The sequence below is a fragment of the Mus pahari genome, chromosome 11 (assembly GCF_900095145.1).
Source record: "Mus pahari chromosome 11, PAHARI_EIJ_v1.1, whole genome shotgun sequence".
NCBI lineage: Eukaryota > Metazoa > Chordata > Mammalia > Rodentia > Muridae > Mus > Mus pahari.
Window position 1 is genome coordinate 75,276,247 of NC_034600.1, and position 26,591 is coordinate 75,302,837.

General features: G+C 43.3%; 1 protein-coding gene across 3 annotated transcripts in view; it reads left to right on the forward strand.

Annotated features, from left to right (window-relative positions):
- Positions 1-26,591, forward strand: part of Ctnnd2 (catenin delta 2) — an 801,097-nt gene that overhangs the window by 748,665 nt on the left and 25,841 nt on the right. For all 3 annotated transcript variants that reach the window (XM_021208296.2, XM_021208297.2, XM_029543879.1), the window contains 2 exons: positions 3,509-3,719; positions 10,012-10,096. In XM_021208296.2, coding sequence (XP_021063955.1) covers positions 3,509-3,719; positions 10,012-10,096 — 296 coding nt within the window. The remainder of the gene's footprint in view (positions 1-3,508; positions 3,720-10,011; positions 10,097-26,591) is intronic.

Sequence of the window (26,591 nt, forward strand, 5' to 3'; positions counted from 1 at the left end):
TATGTATGTATGTATGTATGTATGCATGTATGTCCGTCCGTCCCAGACAGATCAATAGTAGTAGTCTTTGCTGACAGTGTTTCGTCTTATCATGTGTTTTAAGAACTTTCAGGAGGATCTTTTCGATGGATTCTAAAGGATTCATTAGAAGAGGGTTCCATTTGAAGAATTCTTCGTTCAGATTTTGCAATTCACCCTGTGAGACAAGGCAATAAACTAAGCACAGAGGAAGTAGGAAGGAGGCCTTTATAATGAGTTTAATTTGAAATGTAATGTCAACAGCAGTCATATGTGTTTCATTTAACCACATGTGATTCGTTCATTGCTCATAAATCTTTATTTTATTGACCTTGGATTAGAAAGCCATCCAGCTCTTCAGAGTGATCTGATTGGAAACTGAATGAGCTGTGAGAATCTCGACGTCCTCACGGTGTTGTTGATGATGTTAGTTTTCACAAGAGGGACTGAGCAACAGCCTGGTGTTTATCACACTGAGTGTGAGCATCCTGCCAGCAGGCTTCTACTTTGACGCTTCAAAAAGGGGCACCGTGGCTGAGCTGAGACTGACTTTAGAGGGGGTCTTAGGTAAACATCAAGCTTGCAAGAAGATCAGAAGTTCCTTACTGGCAGTAAAGCTGGGCGTCATGGTTGTATACCCATGCTAACCAGAAGCACCAAGGCTCTGACAAGTGCCCTACCACAGGAGTTAGGGAGTGACTCTCGTGAGAGCAAGCACCCTCTACACCAGTGGCTCTCAACCTGTGGAGGTTGAAAAGCCTTTGCACAGGGGTTGCCTAAGGCCATCGAAATACACAGCTATCTACATGGCAATCTAATAGCAATAGCAAAATTACAGTCCCATATACTCGACACAGTGTCTCTCGATCCGGCTCTCAGGACTTCCTCCTCCTCTCACTTCCTGTACAGAGGCAGGAGGAAAGGACAAGTCCCCCTTCTCACAGTGGCCGGCAGGTTTGTCTTCCGGTGGCTTACGATAGAATCACAGGTATGCCCAGCCCAACGACAGCAAACTGCTCATCAGAACTGCGTCAATTGAATGATCAATAAATCAAGCTATTTGCTCTGAGGACTGCCCACATTCAAAGCGCTCTCTCTCAAACTCTTTGAACGCCGCCGTTAGAGAATAAATCTGCCACATTGGGGGGTTTTCAAGTCACAGCACTTCTGTCGGACGCTTCCTCAACTATCATCAACTGAATGCAGACACTCTTCTATTTCCGTAATTTAACCATCAGCATTTTCTGTCCATGCTAAAATAAGCCACTGAAATAAGGATAAGAGCAGATATCAAAATATCATATTACAGAGCCCTGTGTTTTATTTATTACTGCCTGGAGCTAAGATGTAGCCCATTCCCATGGGATTCTTTCCCCTGCCCTATGTTGCTACTTGCTAGACAGTTTGTCAGCAGAAGGAGTCAGTTGGAGGCATGTTGCAGGTAAATTATTTCATGTAACTATATGAGCCTACTATGTACTAGGCTGCACATGTCTAGTTGGGGGATGGGAGGTGTGTAAGCGACAGAACTTGGACTATTTGCCAATTCCAGCCCCCCCCCCAAAAAAAAAATTTAGAGACAGACAACTTTGCTGCAGGCTCTTGTTTACCTCCAGAAGTAAATTAAAGGAACAGAATTGGAAGCAGCGGGTGGGACACATTAATTGTCTTGCTGGCCTGTTGGTCATGTCTAAAGTGCTTTGTAGTCTAAAAACACTCCATAAATCTGTCACTGTAAGTACCTTGATCATTGGGAGAGGCAAGATTAGTGATGATAAAGTGAATTAAGGACGCTGAGCTGGGTTTTATTTTATTTTTCACACAAAGAAAAACATGCCAGATTAATAAATGCTGTGCTACAGAACCATGCAATAAAAGCTCTGAGAAGAGACAAGGTTACCCTAGCCAGGATACCTTGGTACACTATTTGTCAAGGTCGCCTTCTCTGCTTGTGATCCAACTGCTGTTAAATTATACAGTTCCCAGTTGTTGGGAGACCTATGTGATGACCAAGCTGTTCATTTGCTACATGTGTACAGGGGGCCTTAGCTCCAGCCTGTGCTCCCTCTGATGGTGGTACCGTCTCTGGGAGCCCCCAGTCTTCCGGATTATTTGACTTTGTTGGTCTTCTTGTAGGGTCCCTGTCCTGTTCAGGTCCCTCAGTCCTCCTTCTTTTAACTCTTCCTTAAGGCTCCTCAAGCTCCGTCTAATGTTTGGATGTGAGTCACTGCATCTGTGTCCATTGGCTGCTGGGTGGAGCCTCTCAGAGGACAGTTATGCGAGGTTCCAGTCTGCAAGCATAGCAGAGTGTCATTAGTAGTGTCAGGCATTGGTTCTTGCTCCTAGGATGGGTCTTGATTTGGGGCAGTCATTGGTTGGCCATTCCCTCTCTCTCTGTTCTATCTGTGTCCCTGCACATCTTGTAGGCAGGACACATCTTGTGTTAAAGGTTTTCTGGGTGAGTTTCTATCCTTATCCTTCCACAACTGGAGCAGGAGCTGTCCCTGAGCCTGTCGACTACCTGCCTGAGGATCCCACACCCCTAAATAGACAGCTTTGTCTGGCCTCAGTGGGAGCAGATGTGCCTAGTCCCACAAAGACTTGATGTTGGGGGTGGGGAGCATTGACCTCCAGAGGGGGGCTTCCCCTTCAAAAGAGAATAAGGTAGAATGGGTGGAGGACTTGCTTAAGGGGGTACTGAGAGGAGAGAAAGGGCTGATACTGGGTTGTAAAGTGAATAAATATATAAATTTAATAATAAAAAAATATAGATCCCAATCTCTCTTGGTTGTGTCCATCACCATACATTTTACTTACTTCTGTGACTATCAGCGTGACATCTATCGACGCTGTCATCTCTTTTGATCACGGAATAAATGCTTTCTATGGGTTTTCTCATCTAATCTTTAAAATGGTTTTAAATAGTGGGTATCCTATTGCTCTTGCTTTAACGACTGACAGGCATAAAATTACTCCTAAAGAGAATCGGTCATACATCTGCAGAGTCCCAGATCCTAGGCCTATGCCCTGAGCAAGTACAATTGGTTCTGTACTGTGTGTTCCTCAGGCAGGAGTCAGCCAATAGTGTATCGAAATTATTTGATTAATATTCACTTATATTGATCACATGCAGATTTTTTTCTTTTAATAATACGGCATCAACTGCATTCACACTGCGTATATACTGAATCGAGAAAGAAAAGTATTCAAGATACGATTAAAAGTGTGAAGTGGGAGGCATGCATGCTGCTTTATGTAGGGCCTGAGCATACACGGTGTGGTGGTGTGGGTATCCCGGACCCAGTGGCCATTGGTGGACACCTTTACTGATCCTTCTATGTATGCATTTGAAATGCCCCGCACAAATGAACATCCAGTGTCTGCTTGCATCCTCTTTCCCTCCTCTGTTCCGGTCTCTCCATTATCTACCTTTCTCCACCTAGACCTTTCCTAAATTTACTGTTCCCTTCTTCTCTCTTCTTTTCTAAAGGCAAGTACGCCATGCGAGACCTGGTCCACCGGCTTCCTGGTGGGAACAACAGCAACAACTCGGGGAGCAAGGCCATGTCAGATGACACCGTGACGGCCGTGTGCTGCACCCTGCATGAAGTGATTACCAAGAACATGGAGAATGCCAAGGCCTTACGGGATGCTGGTGGCATCGAGAAGTTGGTCGGCATCTCAAAAAGCAAAGGAGACAAGTATGTCTGGGTGGGGGAGGGGACAACATTGTCTTTGCTTTGGAGTAAGTCAGGAAACAACATTGTCTTTGCATTGGAGTAAGTCAGGGGCAACATTGTCTCCCTGCCATTGAACTTCATCTGTGGTTGCCAGTCCCTGGGTTGGTAGACCCCATCCTTTGGTTCAGGAGTCTTCTCTCTATATCCTTCCTATGGAGTTAGAAAGAACTAAAATCTAAGCTTGTCTCCTTCTTTGCTTGTTGTGAGATTCTTGGCAGTTTAACAAGTTACTATGCCCTCACTTACTAACCCAAGAGTGAAGGCAGGCAGCTCCTGAGACCCCCTCCGGAATCAGTGATCATCAAATCTGGGAAGATAAGTGGAAGAAGAGCAGAAAAGCAGGGTTTTAGCCAAATGGAGCAAAAAGAGGCAAGGCCTGGGACTTGGTATTGAAGCCGCTGCATCGTCCCCATAAATGAGAATGTTTCCTGTGGTTTAAGAAGCAAGGGTACCTTGCTGTATGCAAAACAAAAAACAAAAACAAACAAACAAACAAACAGAAAATAAAAGAAAAACCCTTCATCACCCAGAGTACTAGTATACCGGCTAGCATACCAATCTTTACAGAAACCTGCTCAGCTCTTAATTAAATTTCATCTTCTGGAAGTTCCCTCCGAGTCATCAAAGAAGATGAAATACATGAACTTTTTATTATCAAAGCCCTGCCTACTTCTTGCCTTTCTTCCCCTGTGTCCTTTACATCCAAATGCTAAATAATTAAATTTTTCTTTTGTTATTGAGGATGGCGAGGAAAACTCCTTGAGACTCTGGAAATTCCGTCTCCTTATTTCATTTAACCCAGGTTACTGGCAGAGTGTTATAAAAGTTTGGGGAGAGGTGGTTAATTTTCCCCAGACCCTTAAATCGGTTCATTCAGCAGTACAATGTAAAACTTGAGTATGTTCTTAGGTCAAGGAGTGAAGCCCACTGGAGCCAGGCAATTGTGCAGTGTAGAGCTGGAGTTTGAATTACATACAACTCATGATGTTCTGTCTAGAGGAAAATAAAACAGCACAGTCCACAGCCAGGACTCTACAAAGTGTTCCTCATATTGCTTCTCCAAACCCGAGACTCTCTAGAAAGACAAAGGCTTACTTGCCTTGGGTGTCCTGAGGCAAATATATAGTTGCTGTTACTTGTTTTTTAAGCATATACACTTAATGGCACAATAAAATCAGTTGACAGGAACACTCTGTTTGCCTGTATTTATGAGACATCTCAAGGCTAAAGAACATTCTCTGAATTTAAAGGCAAGAAAGCTGGGCTGGGTGGCTGGCCATCTATCTAGTCCCTTAAGTTGTGAGTATCTCTCAGCAGTGAGTGACACCCTGAGGAGAAAAAAAAAAAAGGCTGTGGACAGTCTTATGGCCAAAGAAAACTATCTGGTGAAACTATTTAAAAAGTTTTTTTTGGAACAATGATCTATGAAGTAAGGCAACTCCTCATTGGTAAACCAGAAAATTGCCCTGCAAGATGTGGCCCAGGCTTGGTTGCCATAAATGTGCAGGTGTTTTTTATCTGTACATGACCTCATGAATGTGGTTTAATCTGACTAAACATTCCTTCACGGATAGTCTCTTGGTTTATCTGATTGTTCCTTTATCCTTTTTTCTTTGACAACGGCCTGGAGTTATGGCTTTACTAACAGGTGTTAAATGAAGTGAATCGGATCTCTTTGAGTTGTAGTGGTCACACTCAGCGAGCCCTTACATTTTCCCATGCACTGTGTCTCTCTTGTATACGAATATACTGACAATTAGAGGATCAAAATAAGACGTTCAGAACTTCACAGGTCCTACCCACATTTTAGTTTATCGTGGCTTTTCACTGCTTTCTAGGCAAAAGTAGTTGAGGGCATTGCCCTGAGTCTTAGCATAAAACTCAGAATTCTTGCTGAATCAGTCAAGTGGTGACGGCTAGCATTAAGATTCACAGGAACTCCTAGGCATGCTTTATTAAAACAGGAAAGGTTTTCAGGAATAGAACTTTTGAACTGGGGATCAATAACATGGTAGAAATACCAGTTTATTCCATTTAACTTATTAAAGGGCCACAAAAATATGCCCACACTAAACTACTCTTCAAAAACTTGCTTCTAGAATTAAGTTCGGTCCAAATAAGATTTTTCTTTGAAACAGCATGGGAACAAAGAGAAAAAAAAAGCCAAACAAACAAACAAAAACCATGAAACAAACACAAACATGCCTAGCTGTGGTCCTAAAATGTCTGTGCATTTGCATCTAAGTGCATGTGAGCCTAACTGTGTAGTGATGTGAACAGAGCAGACGAGTGAGGTGCCAGGTGTATTGGAGCCACACCGAATAGTATTGCTAAGACAGTCAAGTCAACTAGTGCGCTGCTCTGCTCCCCTGTGACTGAGCTGTAGAGCTTTGAGGAATCATGCCATCAGACAGACATCTTCAGCCACCCCTGATCTGATAGCTCCCGTGAAGCTCAAAGCACTGTAGGATTGCTACCAGCACTTAACAGGAGCCGATTCCACGGTTTTGAAGTCTGACGGCTTACTGTTTTCGCATCATTTTTAAACACACGTTGTAGAATTCTATCATGTCCATCTGTTTCACATACACATTTTCATTATCTCAACAGTTATATGGGAAATCGTGTTGAATGTGTCGCATTTTATCATAAGGCAGAAAAGCTATTTACAGACTGAATTGTTGCTTGTCAGTAGAGACCTGTGTCCTAAGGCTCAGGCTCCGGTTATAATTACTTAGGAACACTCAGTGGTTCTGGTCCTTCAGTTGATAGTTACAGAGTATCAAGTAGATATTTTTATGGCGGGAGCCTAGTAGAAGGATCAAACATACAGACTAAGGAGAAGGAAGTGTTCTTTTTGACACTTACAAGTTATAACAACACCACACCATACAGGCATTTTAATTGAGAGGCTAACATGATTTTCATTACACATTCAGTCTCGATTTTGTAACTAAGCAAGAAGTTGAAACCAAAAAAAATTTACACTGTGTTGGAGGAATTTTTCATGCTAAATGTGTCAGCCACACTACCACTTCCTGAATTTTAATCATGTTCCTCCATGGTTGCCTGGGCATTGCCAGAGAAAAATATCCAAGTAGCAGGTGTAAATATGAGAGCATTTAGTCTTTGTTTCACCTTGATTATGTAAGGCCAAGAGGGGCGCTAATCTGTATCCGTGAAAAGGTCTAAATTCCTCTAAGTTACAGGGATTTAACACTATAGCAGGGGACACGATAGTATCATAAATTATAGAATAATTAAACCTCCATTCATCTTAGTGAAATAAAATAAATGGTACCTTGTAACTAATGTATTATGGATAAAATCAAACTTATAGCACTTCATTTTTTTTGTTATAATACAGCTAAAGTTGGATTTTTTTCCTCAGAAATAAGTAGCTGTCCCTGCTGCTCTTCTATAAATGGATGAAGAAGCTTTCATCTTAGCTCACATAAATTGCAAACACGAAGACCCAGAAAAACAGCAGCTAGACCATGCACCATGTCCTGACAGCCCATGATTTCATTACAAAATGCCTGTCTACAAAGTGTTTATTTTGCTTTTTTTTTTTTTTTTTTTTTGGTTTTTCGAGACAGGGTTTCTCTGTGTAGCCCTGGCTGTACTATTTTGCTTCTTAAACCCAAGCCTACCCCGGTCCATCTGCTTCTTTTGAACCTCAAGGGCTGTTTTATTTAAAATATGATTTTTATTTATTTTTTTGAGATTTCATATGAGATCTATTAAACAATTCCACCCTATCTTTCCTACTTCCAATTCCCAATTCCCCAACTCCCTCTGAAATTCATGGTCTCTTAAGACTCTTATAATTTATTTTGTTGAGAGAGAGAGAGAGAGAGAGAGAGAGAGAGAGAGAGAGAGAGAGAGAGACTGTATATTCTAATGAGTACATTTAGTGTTGCTCTTATGTGCATGTGTTTAAGACTAACCACTTGAGATTGGATGACATACCAGAGGATTGTTCCTAAAGAAAACTGATTCTCCCTCTCTTGGTATCCATTAATTGCCTATAGATCCTGATCTAGGAGTGGAACTTTCTGAGAGTCTCTCTCTCACACACACACACACACATCCACATTGGCTTGTCACCTGGTGTCATTGTGTAGATCTGGTTTAGGTAGCCATATTGTTGAAATTTCACGGACACAGCATCCCTGTCTTGATTAGAAGAGACTTTCTAATAGCAGGTGTCTTGGTCCTCTGACTTTTAAGAAGAGGCAACAGAAAGTGTATAAGAATCAAATATACTTTTGTCTTCACAGATTATTTTCAGTGTCATCCATAACAGTCAGCTTCTAGGCTGTCCATTGCTTTGGGGGCCTTATTAGTTAAAACATCTTACCCAATACCAGGAGTCACATGGACCACAAGCCTACAGCCCAGATAATACCGTCTCCTTGTTTTGTGTGATACAGTATTGTATGTATGGAAACATAGCCACATTTTTTCTTCTTCCTAGAGTGACAGCTAATTGAGTAAATGTGACAAAGGACCATAGGGACCCCAAAACTATTTCACTCCTCACAGGAAAGATTGAACTGGCCTGTAAGGTAGACCATATTAATGGTGGCCACTAGTATAGCCCACATCTGCTACTTTGTGGGGTTTTCATTCTTCTATCCTTCTCCAACCCTTTTCTTCCACCCTTTCAACCCTTCACACTAGATAGGAGAGAGAAAAAGGATAGATGGGAAAGGGGGCTAATGTTACCCTTAGTCTACTTCCTGCTGATAAGCATTGTTGAGTTCCTTGGGGCAAGTTTGATCTCTGCAGTCAGGATATCTAATTTCTTCTTTGTGCATGAGTACTTAACAAACCATGACCAACAGCAACCAACCAACCACCTACCCCACCTCTTGGGAACCTAGCATTTATTTATCTATCCTCTGAAAAGTCCCCAGAATTGCAAACATCACACAGTCACAGAAAATGTCTGCAGTTGTCAAAACCATGCTTCTGCTAGAGCCTGAGGCAAAGCATAGTCAGCTGCTGTGGACAGTCTGAAGCAGGCTCATATCCCACACCTGGGATTAAAACTAAAACATAGTCCCATAATAATTTTGTGGTTTTCAAAGAAATCAAAATTCTCAGTACACAGCAGCATTAGGCGGTTGGTGGTAAAGACCATCTGTTAGAAGTAAGATCTACAAGTAGTTAAAAGCTTCTCTAAGAAACACCTGTCAAAGGGACTTCAAGGATCTGGTGGGAAATGAATCAATATGGCTATACTGACCTAGTCTCTGTTTTGACGTACAGATTGGAATTGAAACCAAAGGTAAGAGGGTGTGCCTTCATAGCATTTGCAAAGGCAACCTGAGAAAATATTAATAAACTACAAGTTCCTATGACCTTCATTCAAAGGACTTGAGGAGCATACAGGGCTTCATAGATTCTTGTTCATGAACATTCTTCGGTGTCTAAGGTGTGTGTGTGTGTGTGTGTGTGTGTGTGTGTGTGTGTGTGTGTGCTATGCTTGGTATCAACAGGCTACAAGGAGCACTTGCTTGTCCTCTCGGAGTTCAGTATACCAGCCCCACCTTCACTTGTGTCCTGGGGATAGAAGTATCTTGCTCTTCTTATTGCCCATGTGTGGCTCAACACGGCTGCAAAAAATTTCTAAATCCAGCTGGTCCTACTGAATCAGTTTCCCCCAACCCCATATTTCTCCTCCGTTTTGTAGAGACTGTCTTAGTTATGCTTTTATTGCTGTGAACAGACACCATGACCATGGCAACTCTTATTAAGAACAACATTTAATTGGGGCTGGCTTACAGGATAAGAGATTCAGTCCATTATCCTCAAGGCAGGAACACGGCAACATCCAGGCAGGCATAGTGCCGGAGGAGCTGAGAGTCATACATCATCATTTGTAGGTTGTTAGTAGGAGACTAGCTTCCAGGCAGCTAAGACTAGGGTTTTAAAGCTCTCATCCATAGTAACATACCTACTCCAACAATGCCACACCTTCTAATAGTGCCACTTCCTGGGCCAAGCATATACAAACCATCACAGAGACCATACTGCTCCCTGCCTGTCACTGTTCTTATGCGTGTGTTTTGGAAGTTCTTTGCCAAGCTCTAGTACCTTCCTGCCTGTTACCTTTGCAGGAATGTTGCTGAGAAGGAGAATCGAGGCTAGGGGAACAATTCTTTACTGAAGAGAAAAACCAAGAGGGTGACAAGACAGTGAGGTTCCGAGTCATCATCTGCATTTCTTGTCTTTTCCTTCTCAGGCACTCTCCCAAGGTGGTCAAGGCTGCTTCTCAGGTCCTAAACAGCATGTGGCAGTATCGAGATCTGAGGAGTCTGTACAAGAAGGTAAGATTGCTTTTTCTTATACCTGAGGCTCCTGGGCTCACAGGTTTGGGACCCAAAGGTGCCAAATATGACCATAGTAAGAAGTATCCCATATATAGGAGGTGTTTGTCAAAAGTCTTAGCTGAAACAAGAGTTTCAGGGTGATAAAGAGAAATTTTTCATCCATAGTCCAAGATACCAAGAAGATTCTCACCGCCCCGTCGATTCTCTTAGAGCCTATAATTTTTTCAAAATTTGTATTTATTATTATTATTATTATTATATGTATGTGTATATGAAAGATTATGTGTGTATATATGCCACGGTGGACACGTGGAGATCAAAGAACAACTTGTAGAGTTTGTTCCCTCCTTCCATCTTTATGTGGGTTCCAGACTTGCACACCAAGCACTTTTGCCTGCTGAGCCATCTTCTTAGCCCTATGATTTCTTTTATTTTAAAATGTTCATACACTTATTTACTTTGCATGTGTGTTCCTGTGGGTATGTCTGTGGATGCGGGAAACCACAGAGGGCTGAGGACAGCAAGTCTACGGGGTCTAGAATTAGAGGAGGCTATGAGTCACCGTGTGGATGCTGGGGAAAACTGAGGAGTGATCTGAACTAGTGAGACGCCTCTCCATCCTCCTCCTCTTTCATTTTGTAATTAGCACATAATAAATATATGGATTTATAGAGTACAGCATGCTGGCTCAATACATATATCCATTGGTTATTGGCTCATTCCAGATATTTACCTCAACCATCCTCTTAAGCAAGTATCATTCTTCATGTTGAAAAATATTCAAAATTCACCCCTCTAGCTATTTTAAATGCCGGATACAATATTTTCAGTAATACTAATTCACTTTATAGAAAAAAATATATATTTTTTCCAGAGGTCACATTTCCAAAGTAGACCAAAAAGGTCATAAATGTAGGGATTTTGAAAAAAAAATTAAAAACATCAACAGGCTTGAACAGGTCATTGCCAAGAGAACACAGCAGGGATAAAAACCCAAATAACTCAAGAACAACTGAGGGAGTCAGGAACTGGCAACTGAAAAACACAAGAGCAAGATGCAGTCGCTGCTCTGTGTTCCTAGGCCCTGAAGAGGCTGCCCAGGGGATGGAGACGAAGGTCTTCCTCGCCTGCATGGACCACGGGAGGCTTGGCATTCATTCTGTATGCTCAAACAGCTGACAGGAATTCATTTTGCATTTACAAGTCTCCTCACTCTCAATGTGGTCAAGCTGGAAAATCCCATTTCTGGAGATGTTGGCTCTGTAGAGGCTGAGTTCCCCTGCGGAGAGGATGCTGACATTTTCTTTGGGGTTTGGGGACCAGGTGGTCACTCTAAATGATATTTTCTAGGGCTTTTGATTTTCCTAGTTGAGCATGTGTGGAGAGTTTTAATCTCACTAGTCAGTAGAGATGGAGAATATCATAAATGTACAAGGAAGAAGAAAGACCAGGCTTCAGAAAGGAAAAGCAGGGCTGGTCAAGGTGGGTGGTTTCCATCCACCAGCCAGGGGGCATCCTGCAGAGAAAGCCAGCACCACTGTGTGCATCCCAGGCCACCAGCCCCAGCAGGCCACCAGCCTCTAGAGCAGGGATGTGAGGTCACACGCAGTGTCTCACATCAGAAGGCATGAGAGCCCTCTGGCCAGGGGCACCTTTTGTCACCACCAAGCCTGTGGGGAAAGTGAAATATTTGATGCCTTGCTCCTCCTATGTTTTAGTCTATTTTTAGATTTCCCCAAGGACCCTTCTTCTCCCCTTAAGCACTTTTAAGATTGTAAAACGCAACTAATGCACTTCTCTTTTCAAGTTTTCCTGTGCTTCTAGACCTAGTATGCTTAATTTGACACTTAGATCATAAAACTGTGAGGTGCAGGAATATTCCAGATTGGTGATAAATGTTGCTAAATATTTTCCCTTTTAAGATGAGCTAACGTTTCTGTTTCGCATCAAATTCTAACCTCCATGGTCTATGCTTAGCTCCTTCTTGGCTCCTCCAGAAGCCAAGTGACATCTCCCTCAGAAAAGGCCATCCTGCTAAACAGTTAGGCAGACCTGATGATCACCCTAAAACCGAATGAAGCTCTTGGTTCCGAGTCAGGGGCCACGGAAGCTCCAGGAGGCACTGCCTCCCACAATGCACCTGCAAGCACATCCAGGGCACGCCCACCACTCTGCAGTGCACCTGCTCATGCTGTGTACACCGTGGGAACGCAGCTTCAAGAAACTCTCAAGCTATTTACCGAATGGTAATGTGAGCTTTTCACATGAGAGTTGTTGGTTTGGCGGGGGGGAGGGTGGGGGGGGGTGGTGGTTTTTACTTTGTTGGTAGTAGAGTTCAAAAAGTGTAATTGTCTTTCTATTTTCATAAAAAGAAGAGTGTGTTGACAGGAATTTAATGGAGCTAAACCTCAAGAGCTGAGCTGATTTTAAATGCGTTTCATATGAGCACATTCGAGAAAGATGGGCTGCAGAAATCAATGTGATGTTTTTAGTTGGTCCATGATTAAAAAATGTTGAGAAAGAGCTGTTCTTAATCATTTCCAAATTACACAGTTGTGAAATGAAACAGGCGCCTCTGGGCTCAATGTCATGCGCTCGCTGGATAACAAGGCTGAGCATTCAAAAGCACTTCCCCTTTGAAAGTCCTGTGAAGAGGCGCGTTTATTCTTCATCTTCCATTGTCTTTAATCGTTAGGGAGTCCAGTTTCTGTTCTGTGCTTCATTGACAATTTATACACCACCGAAAAGCTGTCTGATCCATATCTTTTAATTATCCTCGTTTCAAATCTACTTATTAGAATCTATTAGAGGTCACTAAATGAAAGGCTCCAAGGAAAACTTACAGCACAGAGGCCATGACTGTGGGCGAGGGTGGAGCAATGGTTGGCAACTCTATTACATTCTGAATCCTATACGTTAGGTTTTGAAGCATGGCTCAAAGGGGGGGAAGAAATTATAGAGCTAAATCTTGAAGAATTTAAAATCTTTATAATTAAGAGTTTGAGGTTAGGGCATTATAAGAGGGAACATGTAGCTGGGAGATGGAAATTGGGGTGTCTGAGACCCAATTTGGATCTCAATTGAGTTTCAAGACCCAAATCAGTTCACGCACAGCCAGGCCCAGAGGCCAGACATGCACATCTTTTAGCTTACCCGTCTTATTTTTCAGAGATACGTTTAATCAGCTAGAATACTTTGGCTCTGTGGTTTCTGAACAAAACGAAACAAAACTGTGGTTTATTCATGATGCATTTGGTGCCCCCAAAATACACTCATGTTATCTGGACCTTCAACTGGAGTGGAGAATTATCCACTTGAGGAAAAATACTCCGCGGTTATCACAGGGGCATTACATAATGCATCAGCGTTTCTAAACAGCCCTGATGTTTAGCTAACCTTACACAGACCTAGAGAATCCCTTCTCTGTGAACAACTAGTGAATGGTTCATAAAAGCAAGGAGGGGAAATTGTGAGAGTGCTGGATTCACGGAAACTTGGGAAGTGCTTGTCTTTGTAGAAACTCGGGACTAAAAATAAGGCCCCTGACAAAATGAGTGCTTCTGTTTGACCATGTTTGAGGACTCTTAGAATAGTTGGCTTGAGGAAACAGGAAATAAACGTGGGAGGAGGGCATCAAAATATAAAAATAACTGCCTAAATTCTATGTGACTCTTGGTGATCTCTCCATGAGCAGTCACCAATAGATAGCGTGAGTGTACACAGAGTCACTGCAAAGTGGACTGTTATAGAAGATGCATCTAAATAGACCCCTCCTCCTGCCACGGACGTGATCAGGCAGGGGCCCTCAGCTCCCTTATGTTACCCTGCATCTCTCCTGCGTTAGTGAAGCTTATTGGTCCCCCCCCAACCCATCTTGTTCCAGACAAACAGTGATAAGAGCTGTATAGGCAAAGAGTAGAAGCTGCCAAGCTCCTGCTCACACCCAAAGAACTAGACCTCAGCCTGGGCCAACGCTCAGCTGCCAGGGTCGCCCAGAAAAGCAGTGTCAGCTCCAGCAGGCATTTTATTGTAGACAGTCCTAGTGCCGATGGCAAACCTGGCCCATCAAAGCACGGCATTCCACTCCAGGGTGGCTACAATTAACCAGAGCTCTACACACACTCCTCCTTATCGGCAACTTGGGCCTCCAAGCCACACCCAGCAAGTGCAATTTCTCATCTCTGTCTTCAGGTCTCCAGGAGGTCACACCCAGGCGGCCAGACATTCTGAGGTCTAATGCATCAGGGTAGCATAAGCCTTTGCCACTGCGGTAACTTATGGCCACGGGCATGCGAGTCCGTTCACACATCTTCAGTGATTTAACCTTCCTGAGTGAATATGGGCTCTGGGTTTCCATGAGACAGGAGACAAAGGGAGGCCGTGCTTCCCTGCTGCTAGACACCGAATGTCTGCCAATGACTTTGTCAGCAGATCCCTGCCTAAAGGCCTTGCCATATTACTTGTAGGAATAGAAATGGCATAGACTCAGAATCAAATGGCCCAACATCAAAGGCACAACCTGGCATTGTGACCATGGGTAGATCACTTGTCAAGACTTTTGGCAGACCCAAGATGCACAAAACTTCACACCAACACACAGATATAGCAGACTTTGTATTCCATCTTCCCATTCCTGACAGTTACCAGAGTATTAAATAACCTCCTCCAGTAGTCAACTGCAGTGTGATTTACCAGCAGAATCTTCTTTCTGGGCATGCTCGAAGAACCCTGGAGGGCGTTACACAAAGCCATCCCTCTGTACCTCATATCCGACCTGGGAACTTTCCTCAACCTCCATCAGTGACCCTTCATAGCCTCTGATGGGCATGTGTCCCTCAGACCCTCTCCATCTTTTACATTCCCATGTGTGGCATAAAAGTCATAGCCCCTGCCTGGGTGGGCTTGTTTATGGTCAAGTCAAACATCATAATGCTTTATGTACGTGAAAATAATCTTCTCAAGGGAGTTGTGGATGGTGATTCCAAAGGACCACCATGCCATCGGATGCTCACTGCCCCCGTCATCCTCTCCACAAGCTGCTGAGCGTGTGGAGCTAAAGGCTTCACTCTGTGATGATGACAACCAAGATTCACATCCATCGCCTTTCTCACCTCTCCTTTCCCTTCGGTCCCCTGCTGCGTCCTGCTGTCTGGGGGTGGCAGGACAGAGCTCTTCACCCACAGTCTTTCTCCTAAGCAACTCCACCTGCTAGTCATTACTTTGTAATGGAGCCCAGTGGGAAGAATTGTGCGTGTGGAGGCTTAGCAAAGCAAGCCACGGGCTCAGGGTTTTATGACATGGAAACGGTCGTGGGCTTTGTGGTTGGACATTTCTGTTGCATGTCAGTGTGTGTGTGTGTGTGTGTGTGTGTGCGCGCGCGCACGCGCGCATGCACAAACAGGTTGGGTATACAGTCCCACATGCTTCTAGTTTGAAATGTTGTGGAACAAATGAGCCACAGCAGTCTTCCCATGACTCCCATTACACTGCCATCTTCCACCTTGCCTCCGGCTCTCCATTGTGCCTTCTCCATTCTTGAGCGGCTCGTCTTCCTGCTCGTTCCTTACATCTCCATGTGCTGAGTGAACTCTTGATGCTTGGGACTGCTTTGTGTGATGTACATATTTCCCTAGAGTGGCCAGAACACTTCCCTCCTAGGTGCAGTTAACCAAATGTGGCTGTCACTTCAATCTGTTTCTCTAGCCCTAGCCACTCTTTATGCCTTCAGCCTTCTACACAACCTATTGTTATAAACGTTTCTGCCGTACCCCCATTGGAATCAGATCCCAGACACTGTGCCCCTCCTAAATTCTGCCTCCCCTTTTGTCATCACAAACTATCTCCCCTGCCCATACCAGTGCCCAGGCATCATCCCTGCCATTGAGCTCTAGATCTCAGCCTCTGTCCACCTCGTGTTACGTTCAGGTCATATAAACAGCTGTCTCGTATGCTGGGTTATTGGGCTTAGCTCTTATCTAGGCTTCCTATCTTTAGACTTGGCCTTTGCCAGTCCACTGTCCAGACTACTACAGGAGTGAGTAAGCTGTCTAAAGGGTCGATGTGATTCATGACTTCTGGGCCTCCCATGGTCCTCAGGACAGCACTAAATATCTTGTCACAGGTCCTGAGTCCTTTCACAGCCAACCTGGGCTCTTTCTCTAGCTTCTCCAACTCCTGCAAGGTGGATAAGCTCTGCAGTCATATCTGAGCTTCCCCCCAGACTGTCCATTAAATCCAAATTTCGTCCCATGGTTCATCTCAACCTTCATTCTCCCTGTCGTTTTGATATTACCTCCCTTGAACACAAAATTTCTGAACTGTCTTTAATCTAAACTAAGGGCTCTGCTTAGTAATGTGAGACAGTTAAAAACTGTGACAGGCTTAAATAAATTATTTTTAATTCACACTTTGAATTACTTTTCAGTATTTCAAACCCATGGCTAAGCATATTCCCACATCCTGGCACTATACCATTTAATGACTACATAAGTATCTATGCTTTTATGCTAGAAAGAGTTTCCATTCATGGCTCAGATATTCCTTGTGGGAGAGTTTGCAGCATGAATTTATTTACATCACAACTCGTCCATCCCTCCATAAACATTGAAATCACGATTGTCTCCAACCCTGGAACAATTAATAGCCACCCTAATGGGAAGCACCAAGTGAAGGAATTTCCAAATACATAAAGACCTCTGGAAAGAGACTTCATCTGCATGCATGAGAAGTAAGACTGTGTAATCAGTGAAAGAAGCTAAAGCCATGTCTCAGGCAGAAGTAATGGAGCTGCTTTTTAACTTTTTCTTTTAATAAAAAGTCACAGTTCCTACTTTATCTCAACGACTTTGATTACTCTCTGTGCCGAACTTAAATTTCTTCTTACAGACACCAGTATCTGTGGAGATGCAGACCACAGTTTAATGGCATAGAAAATTGAAGCTTATCTCATCCCCAGCCAGTGTAGATCACTGTTTTATGGGTCTTCATGAGGCGTTATGTTCACGACCACTTTAGCAGACTTTGCTGAACACAGACTGGGTAACAGGCGTTGAGCTTAAATTTCCTGCAACCCTTTCTGCTTCCAAAGCATTATGTACACAGCAGTTGCTTCAAGTGTAAGCTTGTTTATCATTTGGACTCTGGGTTTTTGGTTGCTGTTGTTGTTATTTTAGAAAGTTTACTGTTCTCTATTAAGCTTTAAATCTTTGTGTTTCTTAGGGTGGTTTTAGGTTCATACATAGGCTAAGAGGGAGCATAGGTTTCTCATACGCTTATTGCTGTGTATAGTCTATGGGTTTGAACAAATGAATAATGAGATTCACTCCTGAAGGCCTTATGTGTTCTTTCTATGGACTCTGTAAATAGTGTTTGAACAAGTCTCAAACTCATTGTGTGTGTGTGTGTGTGTGTGTGTGTGTGTGTGTGCATGCAGAGCCTAGAGGAAGACATTGTGTATTCTATTCCTGCCTTGTTCCTCTGAGGCAGTCTTTCATTGAGCCTGGAGTTACGATGATGTCCAACAAGCCCCAGGAAATCTCCTATCACCACTTTGTATAGAGCTACGGTCACAGGCACATGCTCAGCCACTCCTAGATGATTACGTGTGCCGGAACTGGAATTCACTTCCTCAGGCTTACGCAACAAGCCTTCCTACCTACAGAACTGTTTCTCCTCCCAGTTCATCGCTTTGAATCAAAGTCTTCTTCAATTGTAGAGTACTATATTGATTTTAATCATTAAAATTTCAGACAAGAGCTTCACATTTGCTCTTATGTTGTGACAAAATGGCTTCTTACAAAAGAACTGTAACTGATGGCGCCCGAGCATTTTGTCAGGTGACTCAATCCTGCCTGGTTGGGTTGGCACCTAGGCTGATATTATCAGCCAGCATGTCCCCTGAGGTTCCCCTATAAAATTTTTGTGTATGACTTCTTCCTCACTTCTGTGGGGTGCACCAGTTTAGCTCATCAGATAGATTCTCACACCCCAGGTTCCACTCAACACCCATGATCTGGTCATGGAGTATTAATGGGACTTCCATAGTATGACCTAGATTGTGCCTTGGACAAGTGCCTCTTGGAAGTCCAGGCTGCTCTTGGTGTGTTTGGAGAACAGCTACACTACCAACATCAATCATCATGGTCACCTTGAATGATGACACAGGGCCCCTTCTCTGGGTAATTGATTTTGGATATTAGGGTACACTCAACCCTGCTCTGCCTTCTTAGTTCTAATTATTCTAGCAGATACCAGGAGGCAGGAAGCCTCACACTAAAGTGAAAATACTTGTGAGTGGAGAAGGCAGGTGGGATGGGACAGTTAACGTCTCTCCTCTTCTGTACCCTTAGCACAAGCCCAGTGCAGGTACTGCGAAAGAATAAGTTCAGTCCCTGTCATTAGGTGACACATGATTCTTCAGTCATCTAACCGAAGCACAGCTCTTTTAGTCTAAGAGTGAAGTGACCCCCAGAGGAAAGACTACTCAGTCTTCCCGTGAGAATTAACTCATTCTTTCATAGATGCCAGTCGCAAACTAAAGATAGATAAAACACCATAACCCAACTCTTACGGACAATTGGAGGAAATAGAAATAACTTAATTATCTTCCGGCTAATATTTCTGACTGGTAGGGATTTGTTTTAGGAATGGCCCTACCCCCATGTAAAACACTGAGAACTTGTATAGTGTGCTCTTGTCTCTAAGGAAGCTGAACCATCTATGCTGGAAACTATGAAGTATCATGTGGCACTGGATTTTCTATTGATATTTTGACATGGGACACAAAACATAACTAATTTTAAATGTCCTTCCCTTTGTCATCTGGATGACAAGGAGCCATCTAGACTCTCTGGTTCCATCATCCATTCAGGAAGTGGATAATAAGCTCTCACAGGAGTACGCCATGCCCTTCCCAGCCTTTCTAACACGGGTCCCTCTTTTCTTCCTTACGTTGTATTCATTTCATTGGCTCTTGCTACTATTGCACAGACAAAACAAGAAATCAGTAAGTAATTATGGATAGGCAAGGAAATGCTGCTGATTCCCTCTAGTGCCCAAATCACCTTGGGTGACAGGGTAACACAGCCTGTTGGTGACTTCTGACCACGGTGCACAGGTCATGCAAACTGGACCGATGGATGCATGTGTAACGCTCCCTCATCAATTGCGGTCCTATGCAATTAGAGCACTGTTTTGAGAAACTGACAAGGAAATTCACTGCAAGGCCAAAATTCAAAAATTTTTGAATTCTCAAATTTGCAGTAGGAGAGTGAGGACTGTGTTAATGCCTCCTTCACTGTTAGCAATGTTCAGGGCTAATAGATTGTACTTCTTAGTAAATAAGATGGTGATGGAGGAGCAATAAGTCCTCCCCAAAAATCCATTACACTCCTAGATTGGAAAGCTATTGTTTTCATTAGGGAACTTGTTCACCAGGAGTTTATTAATCCTTCTACTCTGCTAGGAAATTCTTCTCCAAGAAATAACTAGAAAAAATGAAAAGATTTGGTCCAGATTCTGAAAACAAATAAATATGTAAGGCAAAGCTTGTGTCTCAAGGCCCTCAAGCATAGCTCCTCATGTGTTTTCTTTCTGAATCACTTGATGTCAAGATAGAGAAGCAGAAGGAAGGACTGAGGTTAAACTCAGCTATGAAATGCTCCCCTCCATAAATCTGGGAATTTACTTGGTGATGTTTGTATTGACAAAGAAGGTCTTTCTTCATGAGATCCCTTGACCTCCGAGAGACAATTCTCAGACACTCATCATATGATATCCGTCCAAAAACAAATGCACAAATGGGAATAGAAGCAAAAATCAATTGTGCAAAAGTGGAAATCGATGTACGGGGCAGATGCTGAACATGAAGTGACTAAATTACAGCCCTTGCTCAAATAGATCCCCAAGGAAGGGAAACCCACATGGCTGCGCCCAAATTAAACACTTCCTCATTAATCCCACTCTTCCACAGAGTTTCAGCCACATGGTTTTAAGTCAAAAGCTGCAGGGACAAAAGGCAAGGGGGAAAGACTCAAGTAAGCGCTGGAAAACCCAACACGTTCACACACACACACACACACACACACACACACACACACACACACGGGAGCTCACTTTGTCCTCTTTATGCAAACTCAGCTACTTGTTTTCTGGCAAACTGGAATAAACTGGGCAATGTTACACCTACCTTAAGTTCCTCTCTTTTGGTTTGTTTGTTTGTCTGTTTGTTTGTTTCTCTCCATCTTCTCTCTCTTTCATATGTCTGCCCCATGTGTGCCAAGCTGGTTGAATAGAGGAAGAAGTAGGCCCATGGTGAGGAAAGCCAGCCTTGCTAATAAGAGTTGCATCTGGCTTTGGTCCCTCTCTCCAGGAGACATGGCCACCTGTTACCTTGTTCTCTCCTGGGAAGACAGTGATATTCTTTGCTTAGAGACATAGATATCACTGAGCCTTTCAAATCTGTTGAAGGGTCACTCATGCCAGGACTCCTTCACTGAGCTATGCAGAACTGTCTGTTAACCTCGGATGTCTGCTCAACCACTAACAGCAAACTGCACTAGATACAAAGGCTGTATCCTTATAGCTAGTGCAGTTTTGGAAGTCCTATTTAAAAATAAATGTTTACGGTCATGAGATAATGTAAAACCTTTGGAAGGGTGTCATGAGGTGGCTTGACCTGAAGCATTAGCCACAAGAGCAACAATCCGTTCACCTCAGTCACTTAATATGTAGATCACTCAGCTGACACTGCTCAGGACAATGGCTCCACAGCTCCCACATACTCAGGAACACACACCTAAAACTCCTTTTGTCTCTGCTCAGGTCTCCTAAGAGTGGGTTCTCTGCCCAACATCTCCCATGTCAGTGGAAATACTACAGTAGTTAATAGGTGCTTCAATGTCAACAGCTAGCCCACATCCGCGGCTCCTAGGTTGTACACAAGACCGGTGCACTAGGAAAGTCCAGGAAGCCCAGAGTGTCTATCACAGAGTGAACAGTATGAAGAATATTATCAGCAGCCAAGGAGAAAGTGAAAGGATCCTGATGCTGTCTTTTTGTGCTGTGTCCCTGGGGTAGCGTGACCCCCTTGACAGGGTACCCATGAACACCTGAGACAGACGCTGAGGCCCCATTTCCTCAGTGATAGACTGACTCTTAGTGAGATGTGTGAACCCAGTTAGGTTTCTCCCATGTCAGTCTGTATCATGACACGCATCTCCCCTGCTTCCCACCTGATTGCCCATAGTGGCCCTCTCTCAGGCCTACCAACAAACATCTGGCTCTACATACATTCAGTGCACAACTGGACTCATGTTTCCTTGGTTGTCTTGTAGGTTCTGGAAATTTCTAAGTGAGCATATTCATAGTGGATATGGTCGTGCTTCCTCACTTATCACTGGGCTTCTAAACAGTTATTTCGTGAATGCTTTACAATTACTTCTCCCTGGACTCGATTCAAAACAGATACATGCTTCCCTTGTTCGTGATCTGATATTCTGAAGCTACTTTCTCTGAAAAAGAGCTGGAATGTGTGTGTCTCCCTCTCTTCTGTCTCCCCCGCCTCCTCCATTCACTCTTGCTCTGTAGATGCACATTCTCTTTGTACTGTCTCTGTCTCCTCTCCTGACCACCCTGCTCCAGTGTTCACACTGATATCTGCCTCACAGTTAAAATTGGAGTTCAGTCTCTGTGTCTTTCCCGGATTTTTATTTTATACCTCTGTCCCTTGTGGGTGGTCCTTACAGCTGCCCTCACACTGTGCTGGAATCATTTCTAAGCGCAGAATCATCTGGCTCAGCTAAGGAGGGCTCCCGACTATAACCTCAACTTCCGTGGTTAATGATCTAACACATAGAGGATTAATTTGCTGCTTGGGTAGCCGTCTTGGATGGCTTTGTGAGTCAGTGAATCAACTCTTCCGGCATGCACGTTTTTTACCCATAGTCCCAGTATAGTGTAAGGCTCATAGCCATTCCTGTCTTTGGTGATACCATCTCCCCCACTGGCCTCTATATTAGCAGGATCTCACTCTTCCATGCCTGGTAACACAGTCCTGTCATCTCAGCTGCTTCAGAGGCTGAGGCAGGAGGATCACAAACTCAAGACCTCCTTGAACAACAGAGTAAGATCCTACCTCAAACTATAAGAACAAAAAGGGGGCTGGAAAATCAGCGTGGTTGCAGAGTACTTGCTTACATAAGCAAATGCCTGGATTCAACTCCCAGTACTGCAAATCCTTAAGGAAATTAAGCAACAGCCATCATATGCAAGACTATCTGAGAAATTGTGTCCAAGTGCCTGTCCAGGAAGAAAGGAAAATGAGCTTTGCAGATGAATTTCTAACACTTCATCCTCTGGTAAACACTCTCCTCTGGGTTATTGATCACTAGTTTTCTTGCTCTTACCTTTGGACATTCCTTCTCCTTCGTTTTTAAAGTCCCTGATCTTCTCATTGCTTTGCATCTTATCCTGTATAGCTGATCCCAGTGGCTCTCATCTGAATGCATTTGAACATGAGTGGTACCCACACTGACTTCTCTAGCTGCAGATGAGAGGCTCCCTGTACAAACACCTATGTGATGTTTCCACATAGGTAGCTGTCCTTTCCAAAAGTCTTCCCATTCCCACTTACCTCTCCAAGTATCATCCCCAAAGCGATTCTTCCTCTTCCATTGCTTGGGGCAATGTCTCCTTGGTTTTATTGCACCATCTTTACCGTCTTCAGAGTGCACTCCTCTGGTTCCATATCTGACCTTGCTAGTCTCCTGTAGAGTCCAGTTTCTCTTAGGATAACATCCTACCCTAGGCTCTGAGTCTACCTTCTCTTAGTTCTTTAGCCTCTCTAGCCTTGCTACTCCATAGGCCACCCCAAGGCCTTCTCGTTGTCTACATCCAAGTTAACTCTCCATTCTCCCTTTGTTCCCTCCAAGCCTAGGTATTTGTAACTTCAGCTTAACTGTTGCTTCTTCCAGGAAATCTTCAGGACTCTAGAAATCCCCAGGTTAGGAAAAACTAATTTCAGTCCAGGGCTCTTAACCTAAAGTCTACTGCCATGACTCTACTGAAATGTTCATCCCTCCTCTGAGTCTCCCTTGGGGGCCATAGCAGTCTCATTCTCTCTTCTCACCTAGTACTGTGCTCAGTACTTATCAACACTTACCTGCCTCTGGATGAAGGTGTATTAGGGTATATTCAAGGCCAACCTCCTTTCTCTGTGTGGAGCATTCTGTGGGAGGTAGGACCCTGGTGACCTTCCAAATTAGTGATGGCTTGGGGGCATACATGAAAAACACCCGACTTGCAATGTGAAAATGATATACTAAGAGCCTTCTGTTCAAATCCATACATGCGATCGTTCAACTTTGTTTAATTTTATCCCAGGTTTAGCTTTCAGTATTAATTAGAACACAGAGGACACAGTTAAAAAAACAGTTAAAATTAGCTTTTAAATATTTTTAATTGAAATAGAATTCCCCCTTTCCTCCCTCTAACTCCTCACAAATCATTGCCATGGCCTTCACTATCAACTTGATACTCTCCTTTTGCTTTATTATTATTTCATATTCCTGTGTGTATGTGTGTGTGTGTGTGTGTGTGTGNGAGAGAGAGAGAGAGAGAGAGAGAGAGACAGAGACAGAGACAGAGACAGAGAGACAGAGAGAGAGACAGAGACAGAGAGACAGAGACAGAGACAGAGACAGAGAGAGTGAGTTACAGTTTTACTGCTGTGAACAGACACCATGACCAAGGCAACTCTTATAAGGACATTTAGTTGGGACTGGCTGCCAGGTTCAGAGATTCAGTTTGTTATCATCAAGTGGGAGCATGGCAGTGCCCAGGCACACATGAGGCTGGAGAAGCAGAGCGTTCTACCTTTTGTTCCGAAGGCAGCTAGGAGAAGACTGGCTTCCAGGCAGCTACGACAAGGGTCTTGAAGCCCACACTCACAGTGACACATCTGCTTCCACAATGTCATACCTCCTAATAGTGCCACTCCCCGGGCAAAGCACATACAAACCATCACAGTGTGTGTAAAGGTATATATAAATAAAATCTACTGAATCCATGTTTCTTGGTGGTCTGTATGTGGCCTCAAGGCTGGCCACTCTGCACTGGACAGCCAAGTGGGCTCAGCCCTGGGCGACGCTAATTCTCCTTTTCCTGGTAGTCACTGCTTCCCTGTAGTTCTTTTCCTAGGATTAGGACTCTGGGGAAATTTCCCCCTTCCAAGATAACATGTCCAGTGATATGGCCATTGTTCTGGTCTTGTTTATGCAGCCGTTTCCAGGAGACACTTTGATGGCTGATTTCCTGGAATCATGGCTCTTACAATATTTCTGACTCTCGGTGGTCCCTGAGCCATAGATGCAGGAACTGTGATGTTGATGTAACTGTTGGGGCGGGACTCCAACAATCCAGTTACCTCTGCATTGTGTCCACTTGTAGTTGTGTGATGGTCTTCATTAGCTGTAAAGATAGGTTTCTTTGATTACACTTGGTAGCTACACTTATCTGTAGGAATAAGAATAAGGCTTAGAATGTAGTGAGGAATTACGCTGGTCTAGTAAAGTTGCAGTAATAAATTCTTTCCTAAGATCCATTACCTCACAAGCACTGGTAAGCTGGCTAAATTTCCAGGACAAGACATGATTTCCCTCATGTTGAGTGGGCCTTGAGTTAAATTAGCTAGTTTTGGTCGCCACCAATATGTTCCTGGCACGTATTGCCTCCTTACCCATATCTTGCTGCACTGGTCATTGTCACAGTTCATAGGTGTTGAAGCTGGAAAGGACTGCTTAGCTGCTTCCTCCCCTTGGCACCCTGAGTAGTATTTTCTGGAATCATGGAAGCTAGACCACAGGAAGGAGGCTATCATGTCAAGTGGTGTCTTTGGCAATAGGGCCCCACCCCCAACTCTTAAGAAGCAACAAAGGGCTACATCGCCAGTCCATATTGTTCTGGGAGTCACTTTGAGTTCCCTAGCCAGCTGGAGGTTTCCTGTGCCTGATAATGGAGTAGTATATGATTCTTGTGAGGAATATATCAGTCCAAGTGGCTTAACTCATGCACACACACACACACACACACAAACATATATACTCATTAATATTGTGTATAATTTTAGATAAATATAAAATAAGATTATCTGTTAAGGCTTTGTTAAGCAACCTTGGTGTTATTTGTCCCTTCTTCTCCTATGGTGACAACCCTCTTTCCTCCCTAGTTTGAGCCCCATCTCAGTTATTCTGTTTGTCACTCCACATCACCTATATCCTACCGTCCCTTTCCAAGACCCCTCCCCAGAATGACCCTTTTATATTTTCCTGGTTTCTGCAAACATTCCATGATGTATAGTTACATTGCATCTGAGGACTTGGAGCTAAGAACCACAGGTAAAGGGAACATGTGGCATTGGCCTTTCTGGGTCTAGGTTACCTCACTTAGTACGATCTTTTCTAGCTCCATCCATTTATATTACTTTTTCATGATATCATTTTTTTTTACAGCTGGAGAGAACATATATGTCACATTCTCATTCTCCATTCATCTGTTGTAAGATATTTATGACTCAGCTACCCCACTCCTTGGCGTATGCCCAACAGACTTGTCATTCTGCTCCCTAGGTACTCGCTCAGATATGTTCATGGCTGCTCTACTCACAAATGGGAAATAAAAGTCAGCTTTTTTACCTAAAGCCTCAAAAGTGACACCAGAGAAGAGGCTGCTGTGGTCTTGTTTCTTAAGATCTTAGTTTTCCTTCTGTTAGTACCTATTGAATGCCAAAAAGTAATGGCAGTTTGCCTTTTTTGACTAAAGTTTATAAAGTTCTTTCCAACTTGTCATATCTCCTTGATGATAGTAGGTCTTCAGAATTAGCCCAGTTGAATTAAAAGGAGTTCATAAAATGGATTTATAAGTATTTGCTTATAAAAGATGGTATCTCAGAAGAGCCACATCCTTATATATACTGTATCTTTAAAACCCAAATCAACTTAATTAAATTTCTTTAGAAGCAACAGAGCCGAAACAAAGTAATGAAAGCCAGGGGTCTGTCAGGTAGTGCTTATTCCTGCATTAACTGCAAATACTCCCTTTTGGCCCTTAACATTTCGTTTAAATATTTAACACTAATGGCTTCTAGAATTGTTGGTAGAATTAGCTTAAATGAATCTTTAACAAACAGTTTACCTTAAAAAATAAACAGAATTTGTATTATTACAACAAAGAACAGCAGAAGGTTTCATTGCTGTGTAAAATCTGGCTTGGTCTTCAGTCACCCAGACCATGCATCAAACACTGCCGCCATTGTTTGGGAACAAGTGAGGATTTTCTATAAACATAAGGAGGGAACTTCACTAATTCCCAGTGTTTTCTTTCTCTACTTAGTGTAGTTACATTAATGATTTCGTTCCACCTAGAAATAACTAGAAAGCACCACGTCTTTGAACAAGCATTTTTCATACAGGAACACAATTTGGACCTCTTCAGAGGG